The 23,870-nt window shown below is 44.3% G+C and overlaps 2 protein-coding genes across 2 annotated transcripts; one reads left to right on the top strand and one right to left on the bottom strand.

The window, feature by feature from the left end:
• Positions 1-13,795: 13,795 nt before the first annotated feature.
• Positions 13,796-14,276, top strand: LOC133911145 (mitogen-activated protein kinase kinase 9-like). The gene has a single exon (XM_062353346.1). It carries the CDS (start codon positions 13,893-13,895, stop codon positions 14,196-14,198), a length of 306 nt encoding a protein of 101 aa, XP_062209330.1. The 5' UTR covers positions 13,796-13,892; the 3' UTR covers positions 14,199-14,276.
• A 2,329-nt stretch (positions 14,277-16,605) lies between these two features.
• Positions 16,606-23,262, bottom strand: LOC133912834 (dolabradiene monooxygenase-like). The gene is made up of 2 exons (XM_062355763.1): positions 22,317-23,262; positions 16,606-17,358 (listed from the first exon to the last, which is right to left on the bottom strand). The coding sequence occupies exons 1-2, from the start codon at positions 23,223-23,225 to the stop codon at positions 16,735-16,737; spliced, it is 1,533 nt and encodes a 510-aa protein (XP_062211747.1). The 5' UTR covers positions 23,226-23,262; the 3' UTR covers positions 16,606-16,734.
• Positions 23,263-23,870: the final 608 nt, after the last annotated feature.

Raw genomic sequence — 23,870 nt, 5'->3', positions numbered from 1 at the left:
AAAAAATTCTAACTTTGTTACTATTAGATGTATAGAGATGATCTACATTTGATTCTTAGTTGGATTTAGTTGCTATATTGCTCTAAATTTTAATTTAGGTGGCTGTTTCTTGGTGTTGAATTTTGGAATGAGCAAGAGCTCCAATATGATATAAATTAGAGAAAGATCGCTATTTTTTCATTGTATATAATTTAAGGAGTAGATTAATAGTCACATGTAAATATATGTGGATGCGTACATTAAAATCTATGGATAATTACAAAGTTGTCACTACTTGAACCGTTATTGCCATTAAAAAATTACAAAAATACCACTAAAACTGTCATTCAAGTGGCATCCTTGCAAAGAAATAAAAAATTAGGGGGGTATTTTCAAATGCCCCTAAATTCTAGCTCCAATTTTTTAGTATGTGGTTTGTATATTTTTAAAGTCTTGAATTTAAATAATAATCCAGTGGATTTTCTCTGTTCATTAATCAACGTAGTGAATTTAACACAATTGATAGAATAATGTGTTGTAGGAATGGTACGTCCACCAACGGGTCGCAATCGGACATAGCAGCCTTTGGAAAGCGGGTCCCCCAACCAGGCCCATGTACCGGAAGGAGATGGACCCTCAAATAGGGACCAATCAGAATGCGAGGTAATTCAATGAATTTATTCTAGATTTTGAAATGTTTAATGATTATAAGTTAAATGTTTTTAATTATAATGATTTGCAGATGGACCGGTCATGGATGTACAAGGATCGAGGGCCAGAGTTCTTTGTTAGCGTTGAAGATTTTCTGAGGGCAGCTGCAGTGTACAAGAAGTAAAAAAGGAAGCATGCCGATCACTATATATGTTGTCCGTGTGTCGGCTGCAAGAACGAGAAGCAATTTTCAAATATAGAGCAGATTCATGCACACTTGATTTGCAGGGGTTTCAAGGCTAGCTATACCCGTTGGACTGAACACGGTGAATTTGAAGATGTTGGGCGTGAAAGGCAACCAACAGTCGAAGAAGACATAAGCAACAATATGACTGCTAACGGAGTCTTCAATATGTCGGCATTTGAAGATACTTTTGTCAAGAACGATGGAGGGGACACTTTTGTTGGCAACAATGAAGATGGCTTAGAGCAAATGTTGCACAATGGGGAGGGGGTCTTCACCAGTGAAAGATAACATCAAAAGTTCTAGCGCATGGTAGAGGACTCTAAAACACCTATTTACCCAAACTATAAAGATGAGCACAACAAGTTGCATGTGGTGCTGACACTGATGCAAATTAAGGCTAGCAATAGTTGGGACGATAAGGGCTTCAATGAATTGTTATAATTCTTGAGAGAATTACTTTCAAGGGGGAATGTGTTGCCCGAAAATATGTACCATGCCAAGCAAGATGTCTGCCCGTTAGGATTGGACGTAGAGAAAATACATGCACGTGGAAATGACTGCATGTTGTTTCGCAGTGAGGATGCTGACTTGGAAGCATGTCATGTTTGCAATGCACCATAGTACAAGCGCAACATTGATGATGTTGACATCGATGGCATGGGGGTGAAGAGAAAGAAGAAAAGACCCCCCCACCCCCTGTTAAGGTGGTTTGGTATTTCCCTATAATCCCCCGCATGAAGCAATTGTTTGCTAACAGAGCAAATGCCAAGTTCATGCAATAGTACGCCGAACAGCGCAAGAAAGATGGAATGCTTAGACACCCTATTGATAGCATGCAATGCAGGATATTTGATTCAAAATAGAAGGAATTCAGAGATGAAGTGGGGAATATAAGGTGCGGGTTAAGTACGGATGGGATGAATCCTTTCTGCAACACGAGAAGTACTCATAGCACTTGGCCCATGACCCTCTGTATCTACAACCTTCCACTTTGGATGAACATGAAGCGGAAGTATCTTATGATGCCTTCGCTAATTAGTGGGCTGAATCAACTAGGCAATGATATTGATGTGTACCTCAAACCATTGGTTGAAGATCTTCTTGTATTAAGGAAAGATGGCGTACGAGTATGGGATGAGTACAGATGTGAGAATTTCACCATGCGTGCAATGCTGTTCGTAACGATCTCAGATTGGCCCGCTCTTGGTAACCTATCAGGGCAGACTGTAGAAGGATACAATGGATGTGTTCAGTGCTTGGAGGAAACGGGTGGGGGACGGTGGCTGACGAACAGTCGGAAAATGATCTTCATGGGTCACCATAGGTTCCTTTGTCCAAATCACCCATACCGCAAGACTAAAAGAGCTTTTGACAGGATAGTGGAGAATCGTCAAGCTCTGAAGATTCGCACTGGAGAATAGGTATTTAAGATAGTAAAGACATTTAGAGTTGTAGTTGGAAAGGGGCCAGGCAATACAAAAATCCTGGCTAGGAAACATGCTCCTATGTGAAAAAAGATATCAATATTTTGGTTGCTACCTTATTGGAAGTATCTTATGGTCCGACACAAAATCGACGTCATGTATATGGAGAAGAATGTGTTTGAAAGCTTGATTGATACCTTATTAGACATATCCGGGAAAATAAAAGATACACTAAATGCATGGCTAGACCTGGAAGAAATGAACCTAAGGAATGACCTACATTACATACAATTAGACAACGACAAAAAGAAACTTCTCACAGCTTGCTACACTATGAGCAAGGAAGAGAAGATCCGCCTGTGTGGTTGCTTTCGTGATGTCAAAGTTCCGAATGGTTACTCCTCCAACATCAAGAGCTTAGTAAGCATGAAAGATAAGAAGTTAATTGGCATTAAGTCTCATGATTGTCACGTGATGATGACGTAGATGCTTCTAGTTGCAATTAGTGGTATTCTGTCAGATAAGGTTCGAGATCCAATCATAAAGTTGTGTTTGTTCTTCAACGCAATTTCACATAAGGTTATTGATCCAAACAAATTGGTAAAGCTGCAGGAAGACGTGATCCATACTATAGGTTAGTTTGAGACTATTTTTCCTCCGATATTTTTTGATATAATGCCCCATCTAATAGTTCACATTGTTGGTGAGATAAAGAGCCTTGGCCCCATGTTTCTGCATCAGATGTATCCTTTCAAAAGGTTCATAGGGGTTATGAAGAAATATGTTCGTAACCGATGTCGCCCAGAAGGTTGCATTGCCCAAGGGTGGAGTATGGAGTAGGTCATTGAGTTTTGCATTGACTACATGAAACTGAACGCGATTGGTATGCCTATATCTCACTATGAGGGGAGGCTAAGGGGAAAGGGATGATAGGTCATACTTCAATCCATATCAAAGATCGTGTTTCATTCACTCAAGAACACTTTGCAGTTCTGCAGCAATCATTTGTAGTGAGCCCACATGTCAATATGCATGTGAGCATGCTACACTCCACAAATCCAATGAAGTTAGATGATTGGATCGCAAGAGAGCACGGAGATAATTTTGGTAATTAGTTATGTCAACACATGATGGGTAAGGATATCGACAATGCTCTGTTGGAACTGCTGGCTAATGACCCGTCAACTACAATTCGCACATTCCAAGCATACGAGGTCAATGGCTATACATTTTATATGAGAGCACAAGACAACAAGAGCACTAATCAAAATAGCGGTGTGCGTATTGATGCCTATGATCATGCTGGCATCAGGGAAACCTACTATGGATTCATAGAGGAGATTTGGGAGCTTGAATATGGCGAGTTGATGGTCCCTCTATTTCGGTGCCAATGGGTTAGGCTCCCAGGGGAAGTCAAGGTCGACAAGTATGGTATGACTACCGTCGACCTCAAACTCGTCGGATACAGAGAACAACCATTTGTGCTTGTCAAGGATGATGCACAAGTCTTCTATGTAAAAGACCCAGACCCAGCTATCAAGGAGGAGCGTCACGTGGTTCTTTAAGGAAAAAGAAAGAATGTTGGTATCGAGGATGTTGTCGATGAAGAAGACTGCGACAAATTCGATGACCTTCCTACTTTTGGAGAGAATGTCGAACTTCCTCTCATTGATGACACTAAGGAAGCTACCAACATACATCGTGCCTATAATGAAGCATTAATCGTTTAATGAAAGAAGCTTTCATGTATTTGTATCTTGTATATGTATGGTGAAGAGTAACTTTTTGAAAGTTCTAATCTGAGTGCCACACCATGCGATCGGACTTATGTGAATTGGTTAGAAATCAAATTGGATTAAAAGGAGAAAATCAAAAGAAGAGCTAAAAATCACAAAGTTAACAAAAAATTAGTGGTTAACTTGAATTTTCATGTAAAGAGTATAAAAAATTAAGTTTAAAATAATTGGTTTCACATGTTTTTTTTTATATGGATATTTCATAATTTCATTACGGAATTAACAAATTACAGACTTATTAATGAAATAAAGATAATTCAATGCACATTTCATGTATTCAAGTATTTTTATCATGTAGGCAACAGTAATACAAACTCAACAAATTTGGTTTTATATTTTTCTCAACTCTAATAATTTTTCTATGTATTTTTCAAGTTTTCAGCCGAATTTAACAATAGAAGAATATTTTTAGGGAAAAAATATTTATTAGTGCTGGTTCTAAGTAGTAACCGGCACTGATACTCCACATATCAGTGCTGGTTAGTAAAATAGAATCGGCAATGATACGTTTATCAATGCGGTTACCAACTAAAAATGGCACTGATACATGTATCAGTGCCAGTTAGCAACTAGAATCAGCACTGATGCTTTTGTACATATATATACACCAACACTTAGCCGCTCTCCTCGTTCGCTTCATTTACCATTTCAGCCCACTCCTCCTCCAGATGCTCCTCCCCGATGACCACATCCTCCCTGACCGCCGCCTCCTCCCCAACCGCTGTCTCCTCCTAATGCCTCCTCCCCAACCGCACCGCCTCCTCCCTGGCCGCCACCACCTCGACCGCCGCCTCCTCCCCGACCGCAACGCCTCCTCCCGACGCCTCCTCCCCGACCGCACCTCGATGCGTTGCCGCTCCTCCTCCCGACGTGCCGCCGATCCTCCTCTCGACGTGCCGACTCCTCCCCGCAGTCGGCAGCTGAATGTACTCCCTCCTCATAGTCATTGTTGTCCCCTTCCCCCTCCGCCCCCTCTGCTGTTGTTATGCTTCTAGATGTGGTTAGAGAATCGTTCCAAAAATAGTTAATTGTTTCTAAAATTTTGTCTTGTGAGTTCTATTATGGTTAGAGAATGGTAGCGCGAGATGCTATACGACTATGTATTATGTGTGATGCTAGTTTAGTGAAAGGCAAGCAATTTTCTCTATTGAGTGGTCTAGAGATTATGAAGTCTTCAGAATTTGTGGAGCAATTTGAATTGTTATAGCAGTTCTATCACTAAGATGCTAGTTAGGTAAATTGTTCTTTAAATTTTGTAGCTGCTAGCCGGTTTGTTTGGTCTACTGGCAAAAAGCATGTTTTCAAATTCTGAAAAGTTTGTAAAAAATGCAAATCTGCATATTATATGAGTCAATTCATGCAACAGTTGCTTATTTGTTGTGAAAAATGCAAGTCCACTAGATCTGTATATTATTTTTTTGTTCGTTCATTTGAGAATATTTGTGGACCTTCCTAATATTTATATTTGTACGTTGCAGTGTTGGTGCTCAAAAAGTGAAGAACACTTGAATTCAGTTCTATGAGTGAAGAACACTTTCATTCAAAAACTCAGAACAGTTGAAGAGAGGTGGGGAGTTGAACAATGCTTGATGTATCTCAAAGCACAAAATGAATGTGAACTTGGAATTTTTTTTGTGGCTATATAGTTGCTGTCTACTTCGCTAAATTAGTTTGGATTGTGTAAGGTGAAGTCATGTACATATTATGTGTAGCAATGATTTAAATCGCCAATATCTCTATTATGTGTAGCATTGTACATATTATGTTTTTACTTATGAGACATGATAGCATGAGTGTTCGATATAGAGCATCTTTATATGTTATGAGCTATTTTTACTTGGCCTTTTTTCTAAATGTGAATTGATGCATATATTGTGACCATAATTTGATTACATATCTCATTAATTTTAACTCTAAATCAAGTGTTTTTTGTGTCTAAAATTATTATGTAGGAATGGAATGTACAAAATCCAACCGCCATGCACAGTCCCATTCCATCCCCCCTCTGATACAAGGCCCCTCCTCAGATCTAGCTCTAGCCTCGGTACAAGATAAGCGTGCAAACATGGAGATAGACTAGATGGGAGGCGGTAGCCCAAGTGCATACCTGAACATGGATCAGTTTGAGTTAGAGACAGTCGTTGAGGCTGCGCAGGGTAGGGCCGAAGATGATGCTTCGGAGGGTCAGATTGATCCTGATGCTAATGCTCCAGAGGGTGATGAGATGACAGGAGAAGAGAGGAGTGGATGAGGTCTCAACAGGATGCACAAGGGACATTTCATCATCATAGAGGTAAATTCAGTTGGGGAGCCCATGAGACCTAAAGTTGTTTTGGGGCTGTTCAAAACAACAATCGGGTGTCTAGTGAGGGACCATGTTGCAATCACATATAGAAGTTGGAGAGGTAGACAAGATGACATGTGGGTGGTTCCCGATAACATCAAGGATCTTATGTGGGGCAAGTTGGTGACAAAGTTTGAATACCCTGATGGATGCAACATGGCCAAAGCAAAGCATCGTGACCTATCAACAATGGTCATCGCGTTCAAGAATTTCAAGGGTAAGCTGTGGAGAAATTATTACTTGGTGGGTCGGAAACCAAAATGGGATGATTATCGGATAGTGAAACCATTTTGGAACGATTTCATAGAGTACAGGCAGTCAGAGGAAGCACAACGACTAAGTAAGGTAAAAAAGGCCAACTCCCACAAGAACGTGTATCCCTATAGAACTGGCTCACGTGGGTACGTGAGCAAATACGACGAGTGGGAAGAGATGGAAGAACAAGTAACCAGCAGTGGTGCCACACCTCAGACGTCCGACTGGATTGAATGAGCGAAGCACTATTTGTACGCGAGAGGGGTGACTTTGTCAGCAGATGACTGCCTAATCTTCAAAAGTGACAGAGAACTGGAAGTGACACAAAGAATTACAGATGCCCACACCCAGTCTTCCCAAGGCTCTTTCAGGCTAGAAAAGGAGAAAGATCAGCTAACCTTAGCACCCAAGTCGCACCAAAGGTAAGGGTGTGGTGCCTTGGAAAGTGGGATTCCTAGAAGTCACCGAAAGTTACAGGAGTTAGAAGAAAAGGAGAGAAGAACTGGAAGAGCTGCTAGCTTTAGTACAATAAGAACTTATAGAAGAGCGTCAGATGACAGATGCAAAAATCAGAAAAGCACTTCAGCAAGGAAACAGGCAGCAGCAAGGCAAAGAAAATATTGTGAGACTTGGTGGTCGTCAGAGCACCTGCGTGTCTGTGTGGTTTGTAGAAGAAGAGTCGGCCCGTTACCCCATGGACGACATCATAGAAAGCAAAGTGTGCAAGCTTGTCGTGCACACCTTGAACATTACCAGCACGGTGGCCATGGGGTAGGTCGACCAATGTGTGGAAGGAGCTCTCCTCAATAATCTTCCAATACCGTGGGGATACGCCAAGGTCCACGTGGACTCTGTGCGAAGACTGTGCCGTAAGATTGACATGGATTACCCAAGAGAGACGAGTTCCAAGAGGCTTGGATCAAACGTGGGTGGCTTCGTTCTATGGCCCAAGCGCTACATAGTATTTGAAGATGAGAAAGACGAGTCATCTGATGCGGAGTCGGACCCACCACATAGAATTTCTCCAACTCCTCCACAGCCGCCGTCACCGCCACCATCACAAAGAAGAGAGCCAACTCCTCCATGGTCGCCGCCACTGCCACTGTCACCCAGAAGAGAGCCAACTCCTCCCTTACACAAGTCACCACCAAGGGAGGCAACTCGTCCCTCTCAGAAGTCAGCACCAGTGCCACCAAGAGAGCCAACTCCTCCACCTCTGAAGTTAGCACCACCACCACCAAGAGAGGAACCTCCTCCCCCTCCAAAGTTGACAACAGCTGCACAGTCTAAGAATTTGAGTTCATCTCAGAAGTCGGCTTCATCCTAGAAGCAAAGGGCACCTAAGAAGGTGGTAGCACTTGAGAAGTTGCCTTATGAACAAAAACCAGCGGAAACCAGAGCGATAGTGGATGCCAGTGTCAAGAAATTCTTTCAAAAGCCAGAGCCTGAGAAGAAAATACCAATTCGTGCAAAAACACAAAAGTTTTTCTTGAAGATGAAGCGTAAGAGTAAATCAGACTACGCACGCATCAAAAGCAAGAAATACTTGAAGAAGTCTTCTATCGAATAGATACGACAAGAATAAAATTTAGAAAGATTTCTTGAAGAAACTAAAATGACAAAAGAGCAATTTCTAGATGAGTTCCTGGCACCAAAAACAGTCGAGAGATGGCAATTTAGTTGGGCGAACTCTTGGGCGCGCCAAATGTGTGTGACAAACTGACATATCAACTTCAGAAATTCCATGCGTGGTACATGAAGGAGTCACGGGATGGTAGAGAAATGTTCAAGGCCAGATACAAGGATAGAGATTTCCTCCACAGGGACAGCTCTATTTATATATTATTTGAGGAAATGTATCAACTATACCAGCAAGATGCCCTCTTATCTTGAGTTCTTGGACTCTGTAAGTGTCGTATGCGTTAATTCACAATATACATTCATGTACCATTGGATTGAATGTCTTAACTTATTCCTTACGTAGAATGGAAGTACAAAGATGCAGGACAGAGGGCATCTATCATGTGGGATTCATCGACCCACATCATGTAAACCCGATAATGATGCAATCTGATCCAAAAGGAACCGAGGACTATGCATTGAAGTGTATTCTGGAGCTACAATTGAAGAATTAAATACTTTTGCCCTACCACTTTGGGTATGTTTTTCCCTTCATGAATGTTCTACTCTTTTTGAGCAATACATAGTTAGAAATTAGGACCAACTAACCTATGGTGATCTATGTGCAGTTATCACTGGATCCTCCTTGTCATCCAGCCAGACATTAGCAAGATCATTATCTTCGACTCACAAAATAATCCAAAAGAAACCTACCAACCTGTCATTTACTCGCTACAAAGATAAAACTTGACTATTTCGTTATTTGCTCTTGTAATATTTGGTTTGATTGAATCTAAGTCTATTTACGGTAATAATCACACAAATACGGAGTGAACCTACGATACATCAAGAAAAGTGTTAGACACCAACCATTTGCGAAAGAATGGATTATCCGACATGACTTTCCTTGTAGGAAGCAGAGCCTGATCAATAATTTATGTGGTTTTTATGTAATGGAATTCATGCACGGATTCAACGAAGATGCGTCATACCAGGTGGTTGATGCTAAGGTATGTGACATACATCTTGATGACTAATTTTCAGGTCCAACACGTGTTCAGAAGGATTGATTTCTTCAATTCTTGAAATTGCAGCTCCTCGTGCTGTCCAGAGATTGACTCATGGCTATTGAAATCAACGCACTTCAAAAACAACTTGTCGGCTTCATCAATGAACAAGTCATCAGTCCAACCGGCGAGTTCCATGAATTTGGCTCCTCTCTCTCGTTACCTTCATCCAACAAGAAAATGCAGAGTTTAGAACATTTGATTAGCAAGAAACCTTAAACTCTGTTTCATTGTTGTAATGAAACCTCTCATGTATACGGTGTATATATACTGTGATGAGACTTGATGTTTTAGAAATGAAATTTATATGTGCTTGTGTATATATGCTGCGATAAAACTTGACATCTTGTAAATTAAATTTATATTTGTGTGTCCATAAATATATCGTATTGTGGGGAACTATCCAGATAATATTCCAATTAATCATTAAGTCGATCATTTGTGTAATCATGACTCTCATGACTAACCGGAATATCACCCCGGTAGTCCCAACATGTGTTTCTCTTCCAGGATCGGAACACACGCCTTTACAACAGGCACATCATCACAAGATATAATAAAGAGCGAGTAATTAAAAATAAGTTGCAAGTCTTTAAGAAAATTTAACTTTACAATAAAATATATGATCCAAACACCGATAGAGTATCTATGCAGCGGAAAGTACATAACTATAAAAGGTGGGTAGCGTCGTTTACCATAAGAAGCCACCCCAAAATATCCACACATGAGTAGTAGGCACTACTCCTGCCCGTCACCATCATCGGTGGGCCTAAAGTAGCCAAAAACTAATGCTTCCTCACCTGAAAAGCAAACAAAGCATGCGAGTACGAAGGTACTCGCAAGGCTTAATCTATAGTAGGCACTTATAAATAGCCTGACTCCAAGGAGAATGAAATTTGGATAATTAGCAATAACTCGCCCTCTAGGTTAAGTAAGTTCTTAAGCATATGCAACAATTTCAACTCAAGTGTAAGCATCTACACCTAACCATAAACAACCTTCTATCCTGAAAGCATTATCATATCATAATTATAACTTGAACTGTATCAAAACTTCAACAACATCACCATACATTTCCCAACATACCATCACAACCACAACCGGAACTCTACGATTGATGCACATGGACAGGAGCGTGCTCACAACTGAGAGTGCGGCAATTCGAATTATTTTACACCCTACAGGGGGTACTCTATTACCCACACAACTTGAGGACCATACGACTTGCATGAGCACACAGATCCACACAAGGGGGTACTCATGTCAACTTTTCCCAAATAAACCCTGACTGTTTGAACATGCGCCTTAGCATGCGGGGTCATATAGAAGTACTCCTAGAGCAAACTAGATACCCCTCCCAAGCCTATTATTTTGATAACACCTGAGACTACCACGCGAAAAGGTCACAGCTACATAAGCTATTCGACTCGTCTTACCATTAATTGGACATGTAGTAAGTACGGTAATGTGCTAAAGCCAACTGCAACAACGGACGGTGCTTAATCGACTCAAGCAGGCCTGTAGCATCCGAGACTCCCTTCTCGAGCCATCCCTATTGCCCGCTCAAATCTCGGCTCATTCTCACCATCTCACACCATCCACCATCTTCCATATCATTGTGTAGAATAGTAAGCCCTAAGCTCGCGAACGATGGCCGAACCATTACTCGACTTCTACTGAGGACCTAAGCCTTGCTAAGCATGACACGTTCATTTTTAAGTTAGACCATAAAGTGACATGAACAACCCAAGTTACAATGGACTAAGGGATAAACAACGTCAAGGGACGATAGTGCAACAATTAAGATCTACCCGTTTCAACCCGACACTTGACTCATAACAATGCGAACATCCATAAAGCATACCTTATCAAATTATATCATACGGGATCCAAAGTAATAGGTGTAGTATGCTTAGATGCTTACCTTGTTGATTAGCTTCACCAACAACAGAAACAACCTCTGGATCGCCCTCGATCGCGGCCTCGTCACCCTCTAGTCCTTCATTCACTAAATAAGAATATGTGAAATGATGAGTATGAAAGAGATGAGATGATATGTATTATATGATGTATAACAGTACAAGATGCATCATAAACACAAGCTAAAGGCACAAGACATACAAAGGAACAAAGAAGATTTGCAAACTGCTGCCCGGATAGTCCGGGTCAGGCCAGAGTATCCGGGTTCGGACCCTCCGGGTGGGGCCGGACCTTCCGGGTCAACCTGGGTTCTCGATATTTTTCTAACTCAATTGGTCGGACTATCCCGGATGGGCCGGATACTCCGGGTCAGCCGGATTGTCCGGGTTATACTCCACGGGGGACTCTCAGAAAGTTCTAACCCAAATTACCTGAGTCTCCGGGTGGATCTGGACACTCCAGATCTGGCGACCCCAAAACTCACGGTGATTCTTGTGATTGATTCAAAAGTGCATATTAAATCCCTTCCACCCAAACATGCATAAGGACTAGTACAAGAGCTCTAAACTCAAAACACACTCTAAATCGTAACAATTTTTTAATATAAATCAACGGGATGCTTGTTGTTCCACCCGGACTATCTGGGTTAGTTTGGATACTTCGGGCTCTCTAGAGAGCACTTTGCAAAGCAAAACTTTCGGTGGATTTGATTTGCATGTTAAAATCCTTACCACATAAACATGCAATGGTACCCATACACTAGTTCTAGACCTAATACACTCACTCTAGCAACATGAATCACTAGCTCTTGTTCATCCAAATATCTCATCCATCTCCATTTCATCAAGAACAAGAGGTACTTCGTAACCACGCATACACAGCTCCAAAACCTGTCCAAATACCAACTAATTCATGCATTCTCACTAGGAAAAACCTAGTAGACTTACCCCAAGTCACTTTCCCAAGTTGGTGATCATCAGTGAAGAAGAAATCGAAGGAAGAAGCTCAGAGGAGAGATGAACTAGCTGCTGAAATTGCAGAAAACAGAGGTGACGAAAATTGATTGAACTCCTCCTAACCTTCATGCATGTGAGAATTTCTTGGGTTGATAGGAAGCTTAGGAGATGGGAAAAACAATGAGATAACATGCACACCTTGATTCCTTGACCTTGAGGGAGATTTTTAGTGAAGAAAGGAGAAGTTTGAGAGAGGAAGAAGGAGCAGCAGCCCTGCTGCTATGTTGGCCGGTTGGAGTGGGGGGGAGAGTGAGTGAGGGTGAGAGAGGGAGGTGGGGTTGCTGGTGGGGAAGGAGAGGAAAGGTGGGGTCAGCCCAAGGTGGGTCCCACAAGCTAGAGAGACAAGCTAAAACTGCTGTTAAATTATTATAAAAATATGTGCAACGATTATAACTTCCAAGCGAGACTCACCTAACGAAAATTCTATCTCGGTCATTTTCAAAAAGCAAAGCAATTAACAAGAACCGTATGAAATAACAAACAATCCACAATGCTCAACAATTAAATATGATGCTTATGATGCATGTATAGTTACGCTTAATGACAGGTTTACGAAATTGGGATGTGACACGTATACTATTGCCGGCAACGGTCAAAATTTGATAATGCCACGGTATTGATGGCAACCGCCATATTTTGAAAATGGCGGGAAATATCTATCAGTGCTTGTTTGTTTTTTACCAAACGACATTGATAATGATTTCCAGTGCCGGTTCTATACTCAGCACTGATAGTTTTTTATTATCAGTGTCGAGTAATCAGTATTGGTTCAAAATCTACCACTGATGACGATTTTGAATCGACACTGATGAGAATATCTGCAATGGCGGGGCTTCCTGTTATCTCATCTTGACATGAATGATGTTGTCAATAAACCTGTATTGAGCTCCCTTTTTTCTCATGTATCTGAGATTGGGTGTGAGAACTTGAGCATGATTATGGTCTAGCATATGATTTAGTGGTTGCAAGGTATGGTCTAGGTGATGTAATCACGGCAGATAAAGTCAAACACTTGTTTTTTAATGATAACAAACAGTCTTAGATTTTTTTTCCAAAATTTGAACAGTTAAATATGTTCTACCCAGTTCGTAAGACTATGTTATTTAGTTATGCAGCAATGACTTTAGCTCTTCCAGCCAATAAATTACCAGATTTCTCTCTCTAAGAAACATGGTTCTTAGAGATGTGAAAAAAGCTGCACCTACTAAACAAGGTGGCAACACGACGGCTCTTTGGTGCCTAAAGCAAAGAGGTGGAACTGATGAAGTGTGGAAGATAAAGAAACTTAATTGATTCTTGAGTATTTGTAGAGTATTTTGATTTATCAACGTAGGGTTTGATTGTTTTAGTTTGTGATTTTGAAAAGTATTTTTTTTAAATAGAAGTTAAAACAAAAGAGTAGAAAGCGCCCGGTGTCCTCTCCGTGAGGCCCAACAACGACCTTGCCAACTCCCATGGGGACGTCAAGATCGACGATTGCAGCGTGTCCAGGATCCTCTACGGCAGCTTTGGCGAGCACGTCCCGGTCTCCGTCGCCGTAGGCTCTCTCCCTTTCTTGAGCCCGTGCGGCGCCATGGCTGCTGACGTCTGGGCCTCCGGCGTCACCGTCCTAGAGCTGTTCCTGGGGCGCAACCTCGTCTTGCCTGCAGGGGAGACACAGTCGTACACGAGGCTGCGACAGGCGATCTGCGACGGGGAGCCGCCGTTGGTGCCGGAGAGCGCGGCGGCATCGGCGGAGCTGCGTGAGTTCGTGGCTGCCTGCCTGAAGAAGGATCCGAGGCGGCGCAGCTGCTCGCGCACCCGTTCGTCGCGCACCGCAACGTCGAGGAGCTGCACCCGCGCGTTACGGGAACTCATCGTGGAGACCCTGGAGGAGTAGAAGTAGAGAAGCAGCACCCTTTTCAATCGAATTGTCTAATGTAATTAGATTCTTTAGAGGGTATGAGATTGTATTATATCTCTTTAATGGGAATTTTTCCACGCAGCAAAAATTGCATTTCCTTTCAAAAGCTAAAATAATTATTAGTTCTTGACTTTTTTCTCTTTGGATGAGAAAATTTGTAAACAAAGCAAACACCCAAACAACCAAAACTCGTAAATATGTACTTAAAAAAACTAGTATTATAGATATTACGTAACCAAAGTAAACATCCAAACTATCTTAAAATTCAAGATGTTAAATAATTCTCAGCATTTTTGCAACCTAGTTTTTTAAAATCTACAATTTAAAAACTATTTTTTAATCCCAAATTAAATAGAAACAAGCTCTTAATTGATGTCTCCAACATAACACGTGAATTTTGGTTTATGAACATTAATATCTACAACACTATGCTTTAAATGCAGAGGACTTGTTGGATCATTTTGATAGTAAATTATAACTGTAATATGGACCGTAAACTTTTACTCAAACGTAGGATCTGTAGCCACGTGTATGACATGTGTATGATTACTAAGGATATGTTTGTTTGAGTTTTTGTTTTTAGGTTTTTTTAAAAAGTTGTGTTTTTGGTTTGTCTGAAAAATTTCTTTTGGAAATAGACTGTTGATTTTTACAATAAATTTTTAGCTTTTCAGTATATAGCTTCTAAAAAAATATATCTCGACGAGCTTCTCAGCTTTAGTTTATTTTTCTCAGAAACAGACTTCTGACTCCTCAGAAACCACTTCTCTAAAAACCTGTTTATTTTAACTTCTGACGTCTGACTTCTGCCAGTAGTAGAAGCAGAATCAGAAACAGAAAACGAACAAGACTTAAGGCCAACTCCAGCTATGGTTCTAAATTTGTAGAATCTATTGGTACAGTACTTTTTTGCTGTACTGTAGCACTGAAAATTATCTTCGCCTACCTCGTGCTACAGTGTTACGGAAAGAATATGGAGCTGCAGATTTGCGGAGGTCCTGTAGCACCCGCGTACTGTAGCGGTACTGTTTTTACAGAGGCTGTCCAGAGCAGGAAACCACCGTCGGTACTGTAGTACCGTGACACTGTAGCGCACTGTAGCGGTACTGTTTACAGATGTGGAGAGGAAAACACCATCGGGTACTGTAGTAGTACTATTCGCAGAGGCTGACAACAGGATCGGAGAGAGAAAAAGAGGAGTAGAAGGTAGAAAATAGGGTAGCTGAAAAAATAAGAAGGCTATAATAATAATACGAGATGTTGTAATAGTATTTTTAACATAAAAATTTAAAATAGTTGTTAGAGATGATCTAAGTAATAATTAAAATGGTCGTACTTTACACTATCATATGTGCATGGTTACTAAGTAGTTTAAATGATATTGCCTTGCACCAAATGAATATCCAAATATATAGAGGACTTTTACGGTACACCTAAATGAGTGCATACCGTCCATTTTTTTCATCCGGTGGCTTAGATTAGCCTAATGATACTCTATCGTCCATCAGTATCATGGGTATCATAAGGGTAGGATTGGAAAAAAAAACTATGATAAACTTGTAAATTATATGTTTAATTAGGGAAGATCAAAATATTAGTTTATTCTTCGGATAAGCTTTCACTTATTTTGTTCATTTCATTTATTAGGGTTTCCACCCTCCGTCGGTCGGTCGATGATGGGTGGCGAAAGTCCGAAATCCGGTCAGTCAATGACGTAATTACCCCTAAGGGTATCAAGATAATTACAATAATACTTACTAAAATGGATGGTTACATCACAACAATGATACTCTCCATCATCTAGTATCATAGTATACTGTAAAGGTTCTTAATATATAATAGGTCGCTTGGGGCCAAGCGACTTAAAAAAATAAGATCTCCCATCTTCTTTGTACGTCACGATTTCGTTAACAGCACCAGTCCGTGTCTCGAGGTCAGGTCGTTGTCTGCAACAGATTTCGGCGCCCATGCCGCCATCCTCCACCTCTACAGTCCACACCAGCGCCGCGATATTTTTTCCTGCAAAACTGGATCGAGATTTTTTTTATACATATCAAGAGGCATATAATTTATTCACACCACATACGTTCAACACATGCATGTGCATACATATTTTAAGCATATCGATTGATCCTCGTTAAATATGCACACGTGTATCCCTAACTAGTGAGGAAAACGGCGATAAGATAGAGTCGAGCTCAGCGGTCGATCTCGCGTGGACAAATGCGATAAAACTGATCGTGATTGGGTTGGCTGACGGATAGGATATTGATACCATGCAAACGCGACAATTCTGGACGCAAAGAAGAGACACATCATGAACATTACATTTCGCCTGTGCACTGTGTACAGTGACCCTTAATGTCGCTGCAGTGTTAGAAAATAGACTTTAATTGGAGTATATTGCAAACTATACGGGCGGGTACAATAGTTTATTTACTACAACTTAAATGCCATTGTCTTGCGGAATCGATCCGGAAAAAAGAAAAGAAGAGAGAAGAACATAGCTAGGTCAATATGTACAGGGAATACGTGTCGTAGCGTGTAGCACGAGCTTGGACTTCCTCTTTGCGGTGAGACCACACGCCTCACTCATGTCAAGTTCTTCCCCTTTTTTCTTTCCGTCAGGAAGTTCCCAGTCAAAGTGGTAAAGAAGGCTTGCAAGCGCCAACTCCATGTTGGTCAGCCCAAGCGCCATGCCGGGGCACATCCGCCTGCCCGCACCAAACGGGATATACTCAAAGTCGACGCCGTTGAAACCAACATTATTTCTCTCGAACCTCTCTGGCTTAAACGCCTCAGGCTCCTCCCAGTACTTACCATCCCTTGCTATCGCCCATGCATTTACAAGCACCTTTGTTCCCTTGGGTATGTCGTAGCCCATGACACGGCATGTCTCTCGGCAGACTCGTGGGAGTAAGAATGGAACTGGTATGTGTAGGCGCATCGCCTCCTTGACCACCAGGGGTAAGTAGCTTAGCTTTTGGAGGTCATCTTCCGTTGGCTTGTCTTTCCCCTTGAAAGCCTCTCGCACTTCTGCTTGAGCCTTCAGTAGGACTCGTGGATTCCTTGTCAGCTCTGACATGGCCCATTCTAGGGTTGTTGATGAGGTCTCGCTCCCCGCTGCCAGTATTTCCTAGGGTCATATAGCAATTGAGAATTGTGATCAGGTGATATTTGTTAGCTGAGCTGTCTATCAAAGTTTAAGTACAAACATATGCAAACATGAAAAATGACGTCTAACTGTTGGCTGGTCATTACTCATGACTATGACAGATTGAACCAAAAGAAAGCTATCCAAATCAATGTGAGGGTATTAAAAATGGTAATGTCTAATTTCAAAGCGTACGCACCCCTCTGGGGTCGTCGGATTGCAATCACACAGCTCCTAACAAAGCGGATCGACCGCTTGGGTGGGCAAAAGATACGGACTCGTGGGGCAGCGACATGGACGTGGACGGGTGTTTTTGTCATGGCGCTTAGGGTCGGTTTAGTAGAGATATTTTTATCCAAATTCTTTAAGGGAATGATTTTCTATGAAAATTATTTCAGTAACTGAAAGTGATTTTTAGTAAACTATATAGAAAAAGTAATTCTACGAAGAAGTGAATCAAAAGATATTAACTTTTTCAACTATCAATACTTGATTCATTTTAAATAATCACTCTCACAAAATCTCTCTAAAAATTAAAAATTGCAAACATCCTCACCTCCTCTGCCGCATCCACTCTCATTCCTAGGGCGCATACCCCAAGAGCTCCCTCCTGCATGCCGCCACAGGGATGGGATGGAGCTGCTTGAGAACATAGCAGTGGTCGTGGAGTCTGCAGCGGCAGCAGAGGCCGCTGTTCATTCGACACGATCAAAACGGTGATCGTGGGATTCGCGGTGGCGGTGGAGGCCGCATTAGCCTTCGAGTCCATGGTAGCGGTGGAGCTCCCCTCGTTGGCCGCAATGGCAATATTCGACGGGTTAATCATCTCAGGGAGCTATAGCGACGGGCACAGAAACAGGCCCTGGGTCCCACCTCCTCTCCATCGCATACGCTCCTATTCCTGAGCCAGACATTCCTAGAGTCCCCTGCCACAACCATGGGATGGGACCGCTTGAGGATGCTGTGAGGCGTGGAGTCCGCGGCAGCGGCGGTGGAGCCGTGGAGGACGCTGCCCTTTGGGGTGCCACGAGGTGCAACGCGGCGACGGCTGGGGAGTCCACGTCAGTGATGGAGGACATGTCGTTCAAGGATTACATGGGGTCATGCGGTCCAAAGCCATGGCGGCTAGGGATTCCTCTGTAGCAGTGGAAGCCGCATCAACCATGGAGCCTGCAATAGTGGCAGTGGAGGCCACCAGCCCTTGGGTGTGGTCGTGTAGCAGCGGTGAAGGCCACCTCGGCCGGGGAGTTTGTGGCATTTGTGTAGCTCTCTCGTTGGCCGAGGCGGCGACGTTCGACAAGTTCATGATCTCGGGGGAGCTGCAGTGTAAGGAGCCTCGGATCCTCACACTCATCGCCCTCACTTGTCGCTTCCATGCGGCTGGCAAGGACATCCTTAGTGTCTACTTCGTCCATATATTTTTCTCCTATTATGAAACGAGTGGCAGCTCGCAACTGTACAAATTCTAATTTGGTTCACTTACCCCTGCGACAACGTGGAGGTGATATAGTCCGTGGACGGCACCGTGGTCACGGAGGTCACCAGGTTGTCCAACCCCAAGCTAAGGTACCTTGAGGACACCGCCGTGACTAAAGATGTCCAAATGGGCGGCCCGTCCCGGCATGGCACGGGCCCAGTCAGGCACGGCCCGTTTTGGGCACGATCCGTTACAGCCCGTTAGCTAAACGGGCCATGCCGTGCCGGCCCACGTGCTGTGGTTGCAGCCCAGGCATGGCCCGTTTAAGATCAGGCCGTGCCGTGCCGGCCCGTGGCACGATAGGCCCATTAATATTTTTCTAGACTTGCGGCCCGTTAACATGTGAAAATCCAGAAAAATATAAAAAAACCGCCGAATGTAGGGATCGAACTCAAGATCTCATACATGGGAAGCAATGACTCTACCACCCTGTTAAGCATCTCTTTATGTATTAGGGATAAACAAATTATATAAAACCTTAGAAAAATAGAAAAAGTTAAATGGGCCGTGCCGTGCCGGCCCGACGTGCCGCGGCTCCGGCCCAGGCACGGCCCGCCTAACCGTGCCGTGCCGGCCCGGCCCATTTACTCTCGTGCCGTGTTGTGCCTGGGCCAGGCCATTTTTCCCGTGCCGCGGGCTGGCCCGTTAGGCCTAGCCTAGTTAGCCATCTTTAGCCGTGACCATGAGGAGCGCAGTGGTGGCGCGGACCGAGGAACTCCTGCACCACCGGTCTCCATGGGGCAAGCGTGCCTTAAAGGTGCACCTCCCACCTGGACCGCACCCTTGTGTGTCTCTAAGGCCAACTCCAGCAGAGCCTTCAAATTTGCAGATTCGGTGCACAAAGGCAGTACTGTTCACAGAGGTTGACAATAGGTTCAGGGAGAAAAAAAGAGAAGTAGAAGGTATGAAATAGGGTAGCTGCTGGAGATGAAAAAATAAGGGATGCTGTAATAGTGATAGGGGATTATCGGAGGATTAACTCCTATCGCAGGGATCCTGAAAGACCCCTTTTTAGAGATTCGACCGGGGGATGATCCTGAATAAGTTCGTCGGAGAAATAAATGAAAGTGAACGTAAATGTGACGGCCGGTGGTGGGGGATGATTGACCTATCGCAAATAGAAATGAATGCACCGGAGTTTAGATAGGTTCGAGCCGCACAGGGGCGTAATACCCTATTCCTGTATGGATGCAATAACTGTCCTGAGGGAGGTCCTCTGAGGATGTATCTGGTTACAAGAATATAGTGTCTAACTAAGAGTTTGAGGCTCCTTGTTCTTCGGCCGGAGCTCTGCTCAGGCTTGCTTGCAATGTCTTCGTCTGTTGACTTGGTTCGTTGTGGGGTTCGTCTTCTTCGTTTGTTGTGTCTTTTTTGTCTACTTGGGCTTGAGGCCTTTTCCGCCCCTTTCTCTCTGTGTATGCCGATCCTTTTATGCACTCGCTGGCCACGACATACCCCTAACGGGAAGGAAGGGGTACAAGTTCCAAGACACCATGAATGGAAAAGGCGCCATCATTTCCTCTGGGTGAAATGACTGGGGCGGTGAAAAAAAAAACGCGGCGCGCGTCCGGTCACGTGTCACTGTGGGCGCCCTGGCGACGGGCGCGGTTGAGAGGGCCCACCGGGCAGCCACAGAGGCACCCGGTGTGCCCGCCCTGTCTTGTTCCTCTGCCACGGCAGGACGGCAGGCGGAACGCCTTGATCTTGGCGATGTTATCCCGAGACATACCGAATGATACGGGACGGGACCCGTGCAATTAATAGCCCCACGCCTCTCTGCCAGAGCATGGCAGAGACTGACACTGCGGCGGGAGCAGTTGGGGATGTCAGGCCGCGCACACTCATTGAATGCGGAATCGGACCTCTGACTGGCTGACACCTCATCGGTGGGTCCCTCGGGGGCCCTTCAGGATCATCGGGGCACCGAGTGCTCGGGGGTACTGTTCACCTCCCCGAGCACCCTCTCCCGAGAACGCCTACCCTTGCCCTCGGGGTACCGGGCGCTCGGGGGCACTGTTTACCTCCCCGAGCACTTTCTCCCGAGCATTCTCGCACGAACCTTCGGGGGAACCGAGTGCTCGGGGGCTGCCACGTGCAACCTTGAGCACTCTCTCCCAGACACTTTTGCACTGACCCTCGGGGAACCGGGCGCTCGGGGGCTGCCGCACGCAGGCCCCTGAGCGCTCTCTCCCGGGACTTAGCTCTTCTGATCGTCGGGGGACTAGGGTGCTCGGGGGTAACCGGGCACCTCCCCGAGCACTTTCTTCCCGGTACTTAGACTCTGCGGGTCATCGGGGGACGAGGGTGCTTGGGGACCAGAGGCTGTGGCCTTGAGCACCTTCTCCCGGAACTTAGATTTTCCTCATCCCGCGGGAAGGACCTCGTGGGATGGTGACACGTGGCGGACGACTGGCCTGGCCTCGGGACTCAGGGACCCCGGTTCCTGATACACCGACAGGGATACTATAATAGTGTTTTTGAGGATGAAAATTTGAAATAGCTACTGGAGATGGCCTAATTACTGATATGCCTACTCAGGTGTCTCAAATTTCTTTTTAATCTTGTTCCAGTTATCCTGATTTGCTTAGCTAAGTGCATAAAATTGCTTCCCCAAATAATTTGCCCCGTTTGAATTCTCACATGAATCTGCTTTTGGTTTTCAGTTGAAATAAACTTTGATTGATTTGCTTTACACATTGATGTATTTTTTGCTTCTGCATTAATTTCTTATAACTAAATTGCATGTTATCATAAATGAACAGAGGGGGTCAATGTTTGAACAGAGAAGCAAATATGTCAAAAAAAATGCACAATTTGCTCATTTGATTTTTCACCTTATTTTCTCTCTTTTTTTCTACTAATTTATTCTTGAGTTGCCAATATTATCTACTCCCTCTATTTAGAAATAGTAGATGTATGACTTTTTGAAAAAGTCAAACTTTATATAGTATGACTAACATTTAATAAAATTATAAGAATATACAGTGTATAAAAGGTTCGCAATTCGAAATAATTTCATACTATATAATATATATATATATATATAAGCTATAAATGATATAATTTGTGAAGAAATCTTAGTTAAAATTTAATTTCGAAGACTGAGCTAAAAAATTGGTCTATTTTTTCTAAACAGAAGAAGTATAATACAATTCTAATTTGCTCTAAAATTATATCCAACTAGCTTTTCGATTGCTTTTATCCTATCTCGGACGAACCACCGCCGTGTGTGCTTACTTTGCCTGTCTTGGGGCTGCTCAGTGGGAAAGTCATTGGGGACCGTTTGCCTACAGAGGCGTGGCGGGGCGAGGGACAAGGGCAACAAAAACAAGGAAAAGTTGTGGGGATTTGTTTCCTAATACGATTGTGTATGTCAAAACGTTAAAATCTGGGCGTACAGACGTTAGACGCGTCCATTAAAAATTACGATTTTAATTGATCAGATTAGAGTCAGGTTAGTTACCATGATGAGGGTGGTGATGATCTCCGTGGTCAGTGGGCACTGCGCGTCGCCGTCCCTCTGCAGCCTCAGCAGCACGGCGAGCAGGTTCTCCTCCTCCCCTACGCCGTCACCGGTGTCGTCGACGGCGTGCTCGCGGATGATGTCGCCCATGATGTCGCGCACGTTCCGGTTGCACCGCTTGCTCTCCCGCAGCGCGCGGCTGAGCCAGCGCGCGAGCCGCGACGACGGGTACAGGTCTGCCAGGTTGAACCCGCCGACGAGCTGCGCGGCCCTGTGGAGCTCGCGCAGGAACTCGTCGCGCCGCGCGCACCGGGCGCCTAAGGCCGAGCGCGCCACGGAGTCATTCATAGCGCGGCAGATCCTCTCGCCGATGTCGACCACGGCGCCGCCGCCCTGTGCGGCGCAGGTGTCGGCGACGGAACGGAGGAGGCCCGCGGCCTCCTCCTCGCGGATGCGGCGGAAGGACTCGACTTGGCGCGCACTGAAGAGCTCGAGCACGCAGAGGCGTCGGAGCTGGCGCCACAGGTCCCCGTAGGGGGAGAAGAGGATGTCGCGGCCGCCGCAGCTGAACACGTCCATCGTCGGCGTCTGGTGCCGGCTCGCGAATGCGGCGTCGTGGGTCTTCATGACCTCCCTGGCCGCCTCGGCGGAGGACACCACCAGCGTGGGCACGGCGCCGAGGCGGAGCATCATGAGCGGACCGTACTCACCGGACAGCTCGCGCAGGGTCCGGTGGGCGAGGTCGCCGTGGCGGGACAGGAGTAGGTGGTGGAGGCTGCCGACGAGCGGAAGCTGCCATGGCCCGGGAGGCAGCCGCAGCGGCGGCGAGGAGTGGTTCTTGGCGACGAGCTTGACGAGGAACAGGAGCAGGAGGACGAGCAAGAGTAGCAGCGGCAGTGTTGCCTCCATTATTGGGTGGTGAGCGGCGACTGCGCGGGTATGGTGCTCTCTAGCTATATAGCCAACAGAGGTTAAATGCAACTCGACCTTTTCCAATCTTCATTGATTAATCGTGCGCTAATTGGGGAGGATCGAATTAACAAATTGGCTTGCCTGCTCATTCAATGTGCAAGTGGCTGTATCGTCCTGAGATATTTTTAAAGGTACCTTCCAATCTACCGGGCCGGCAAGTTTCAGAACAGTGCTTTATTTGTTGAGTGCCACACAAAGCGTGGGAAAATCGCCGATTTTTTTATATACATTTTCCAATATTTAAAAAATATATACGTCTATGTAAAAAATATCAGAACTATCCCATCGTCACCTATTAGATAGACGATAGCAAGATATCATATATCCAACAAGTGACATCTTGTAAGATCTACGAGAAAATGGTTAGAAATTGAATATCCCTGTTTACCTAGCTACAATAAACGACAAGGTGACACTTCTTCCTATATAAAAAGGCATGTCGGCCGCTCCCATCTCTCCCATGCTCACATGTTCCTTTGCCGCCTGAGAAAAGAGAAGAGAGAGTAGAGTGTAGGAGGAGAAGAGGAGAGGTGAGGGAGGAGGAAAAAGCGGTGATGCCCGGTTGAAAAAGGTAAAAAAAAA

Source organism: Phragmites australis, chromosome 3 (assembly GCF_958298935.1).
Source record: "Phragmites australis chromosome 3, lpPhrAust1.1, whole genome shotgun sequence".
Taxonomy (NCBI): domain Eukaryota; kingdom Viridiplantae; phylum Streptophyta; class Magnoliopsida; order Poales; family Poaceae; genus Phragmites; species Phragmites australis.
This window is presented reverse-complemented; position numbering and strand designations above follow the sequence as displayed.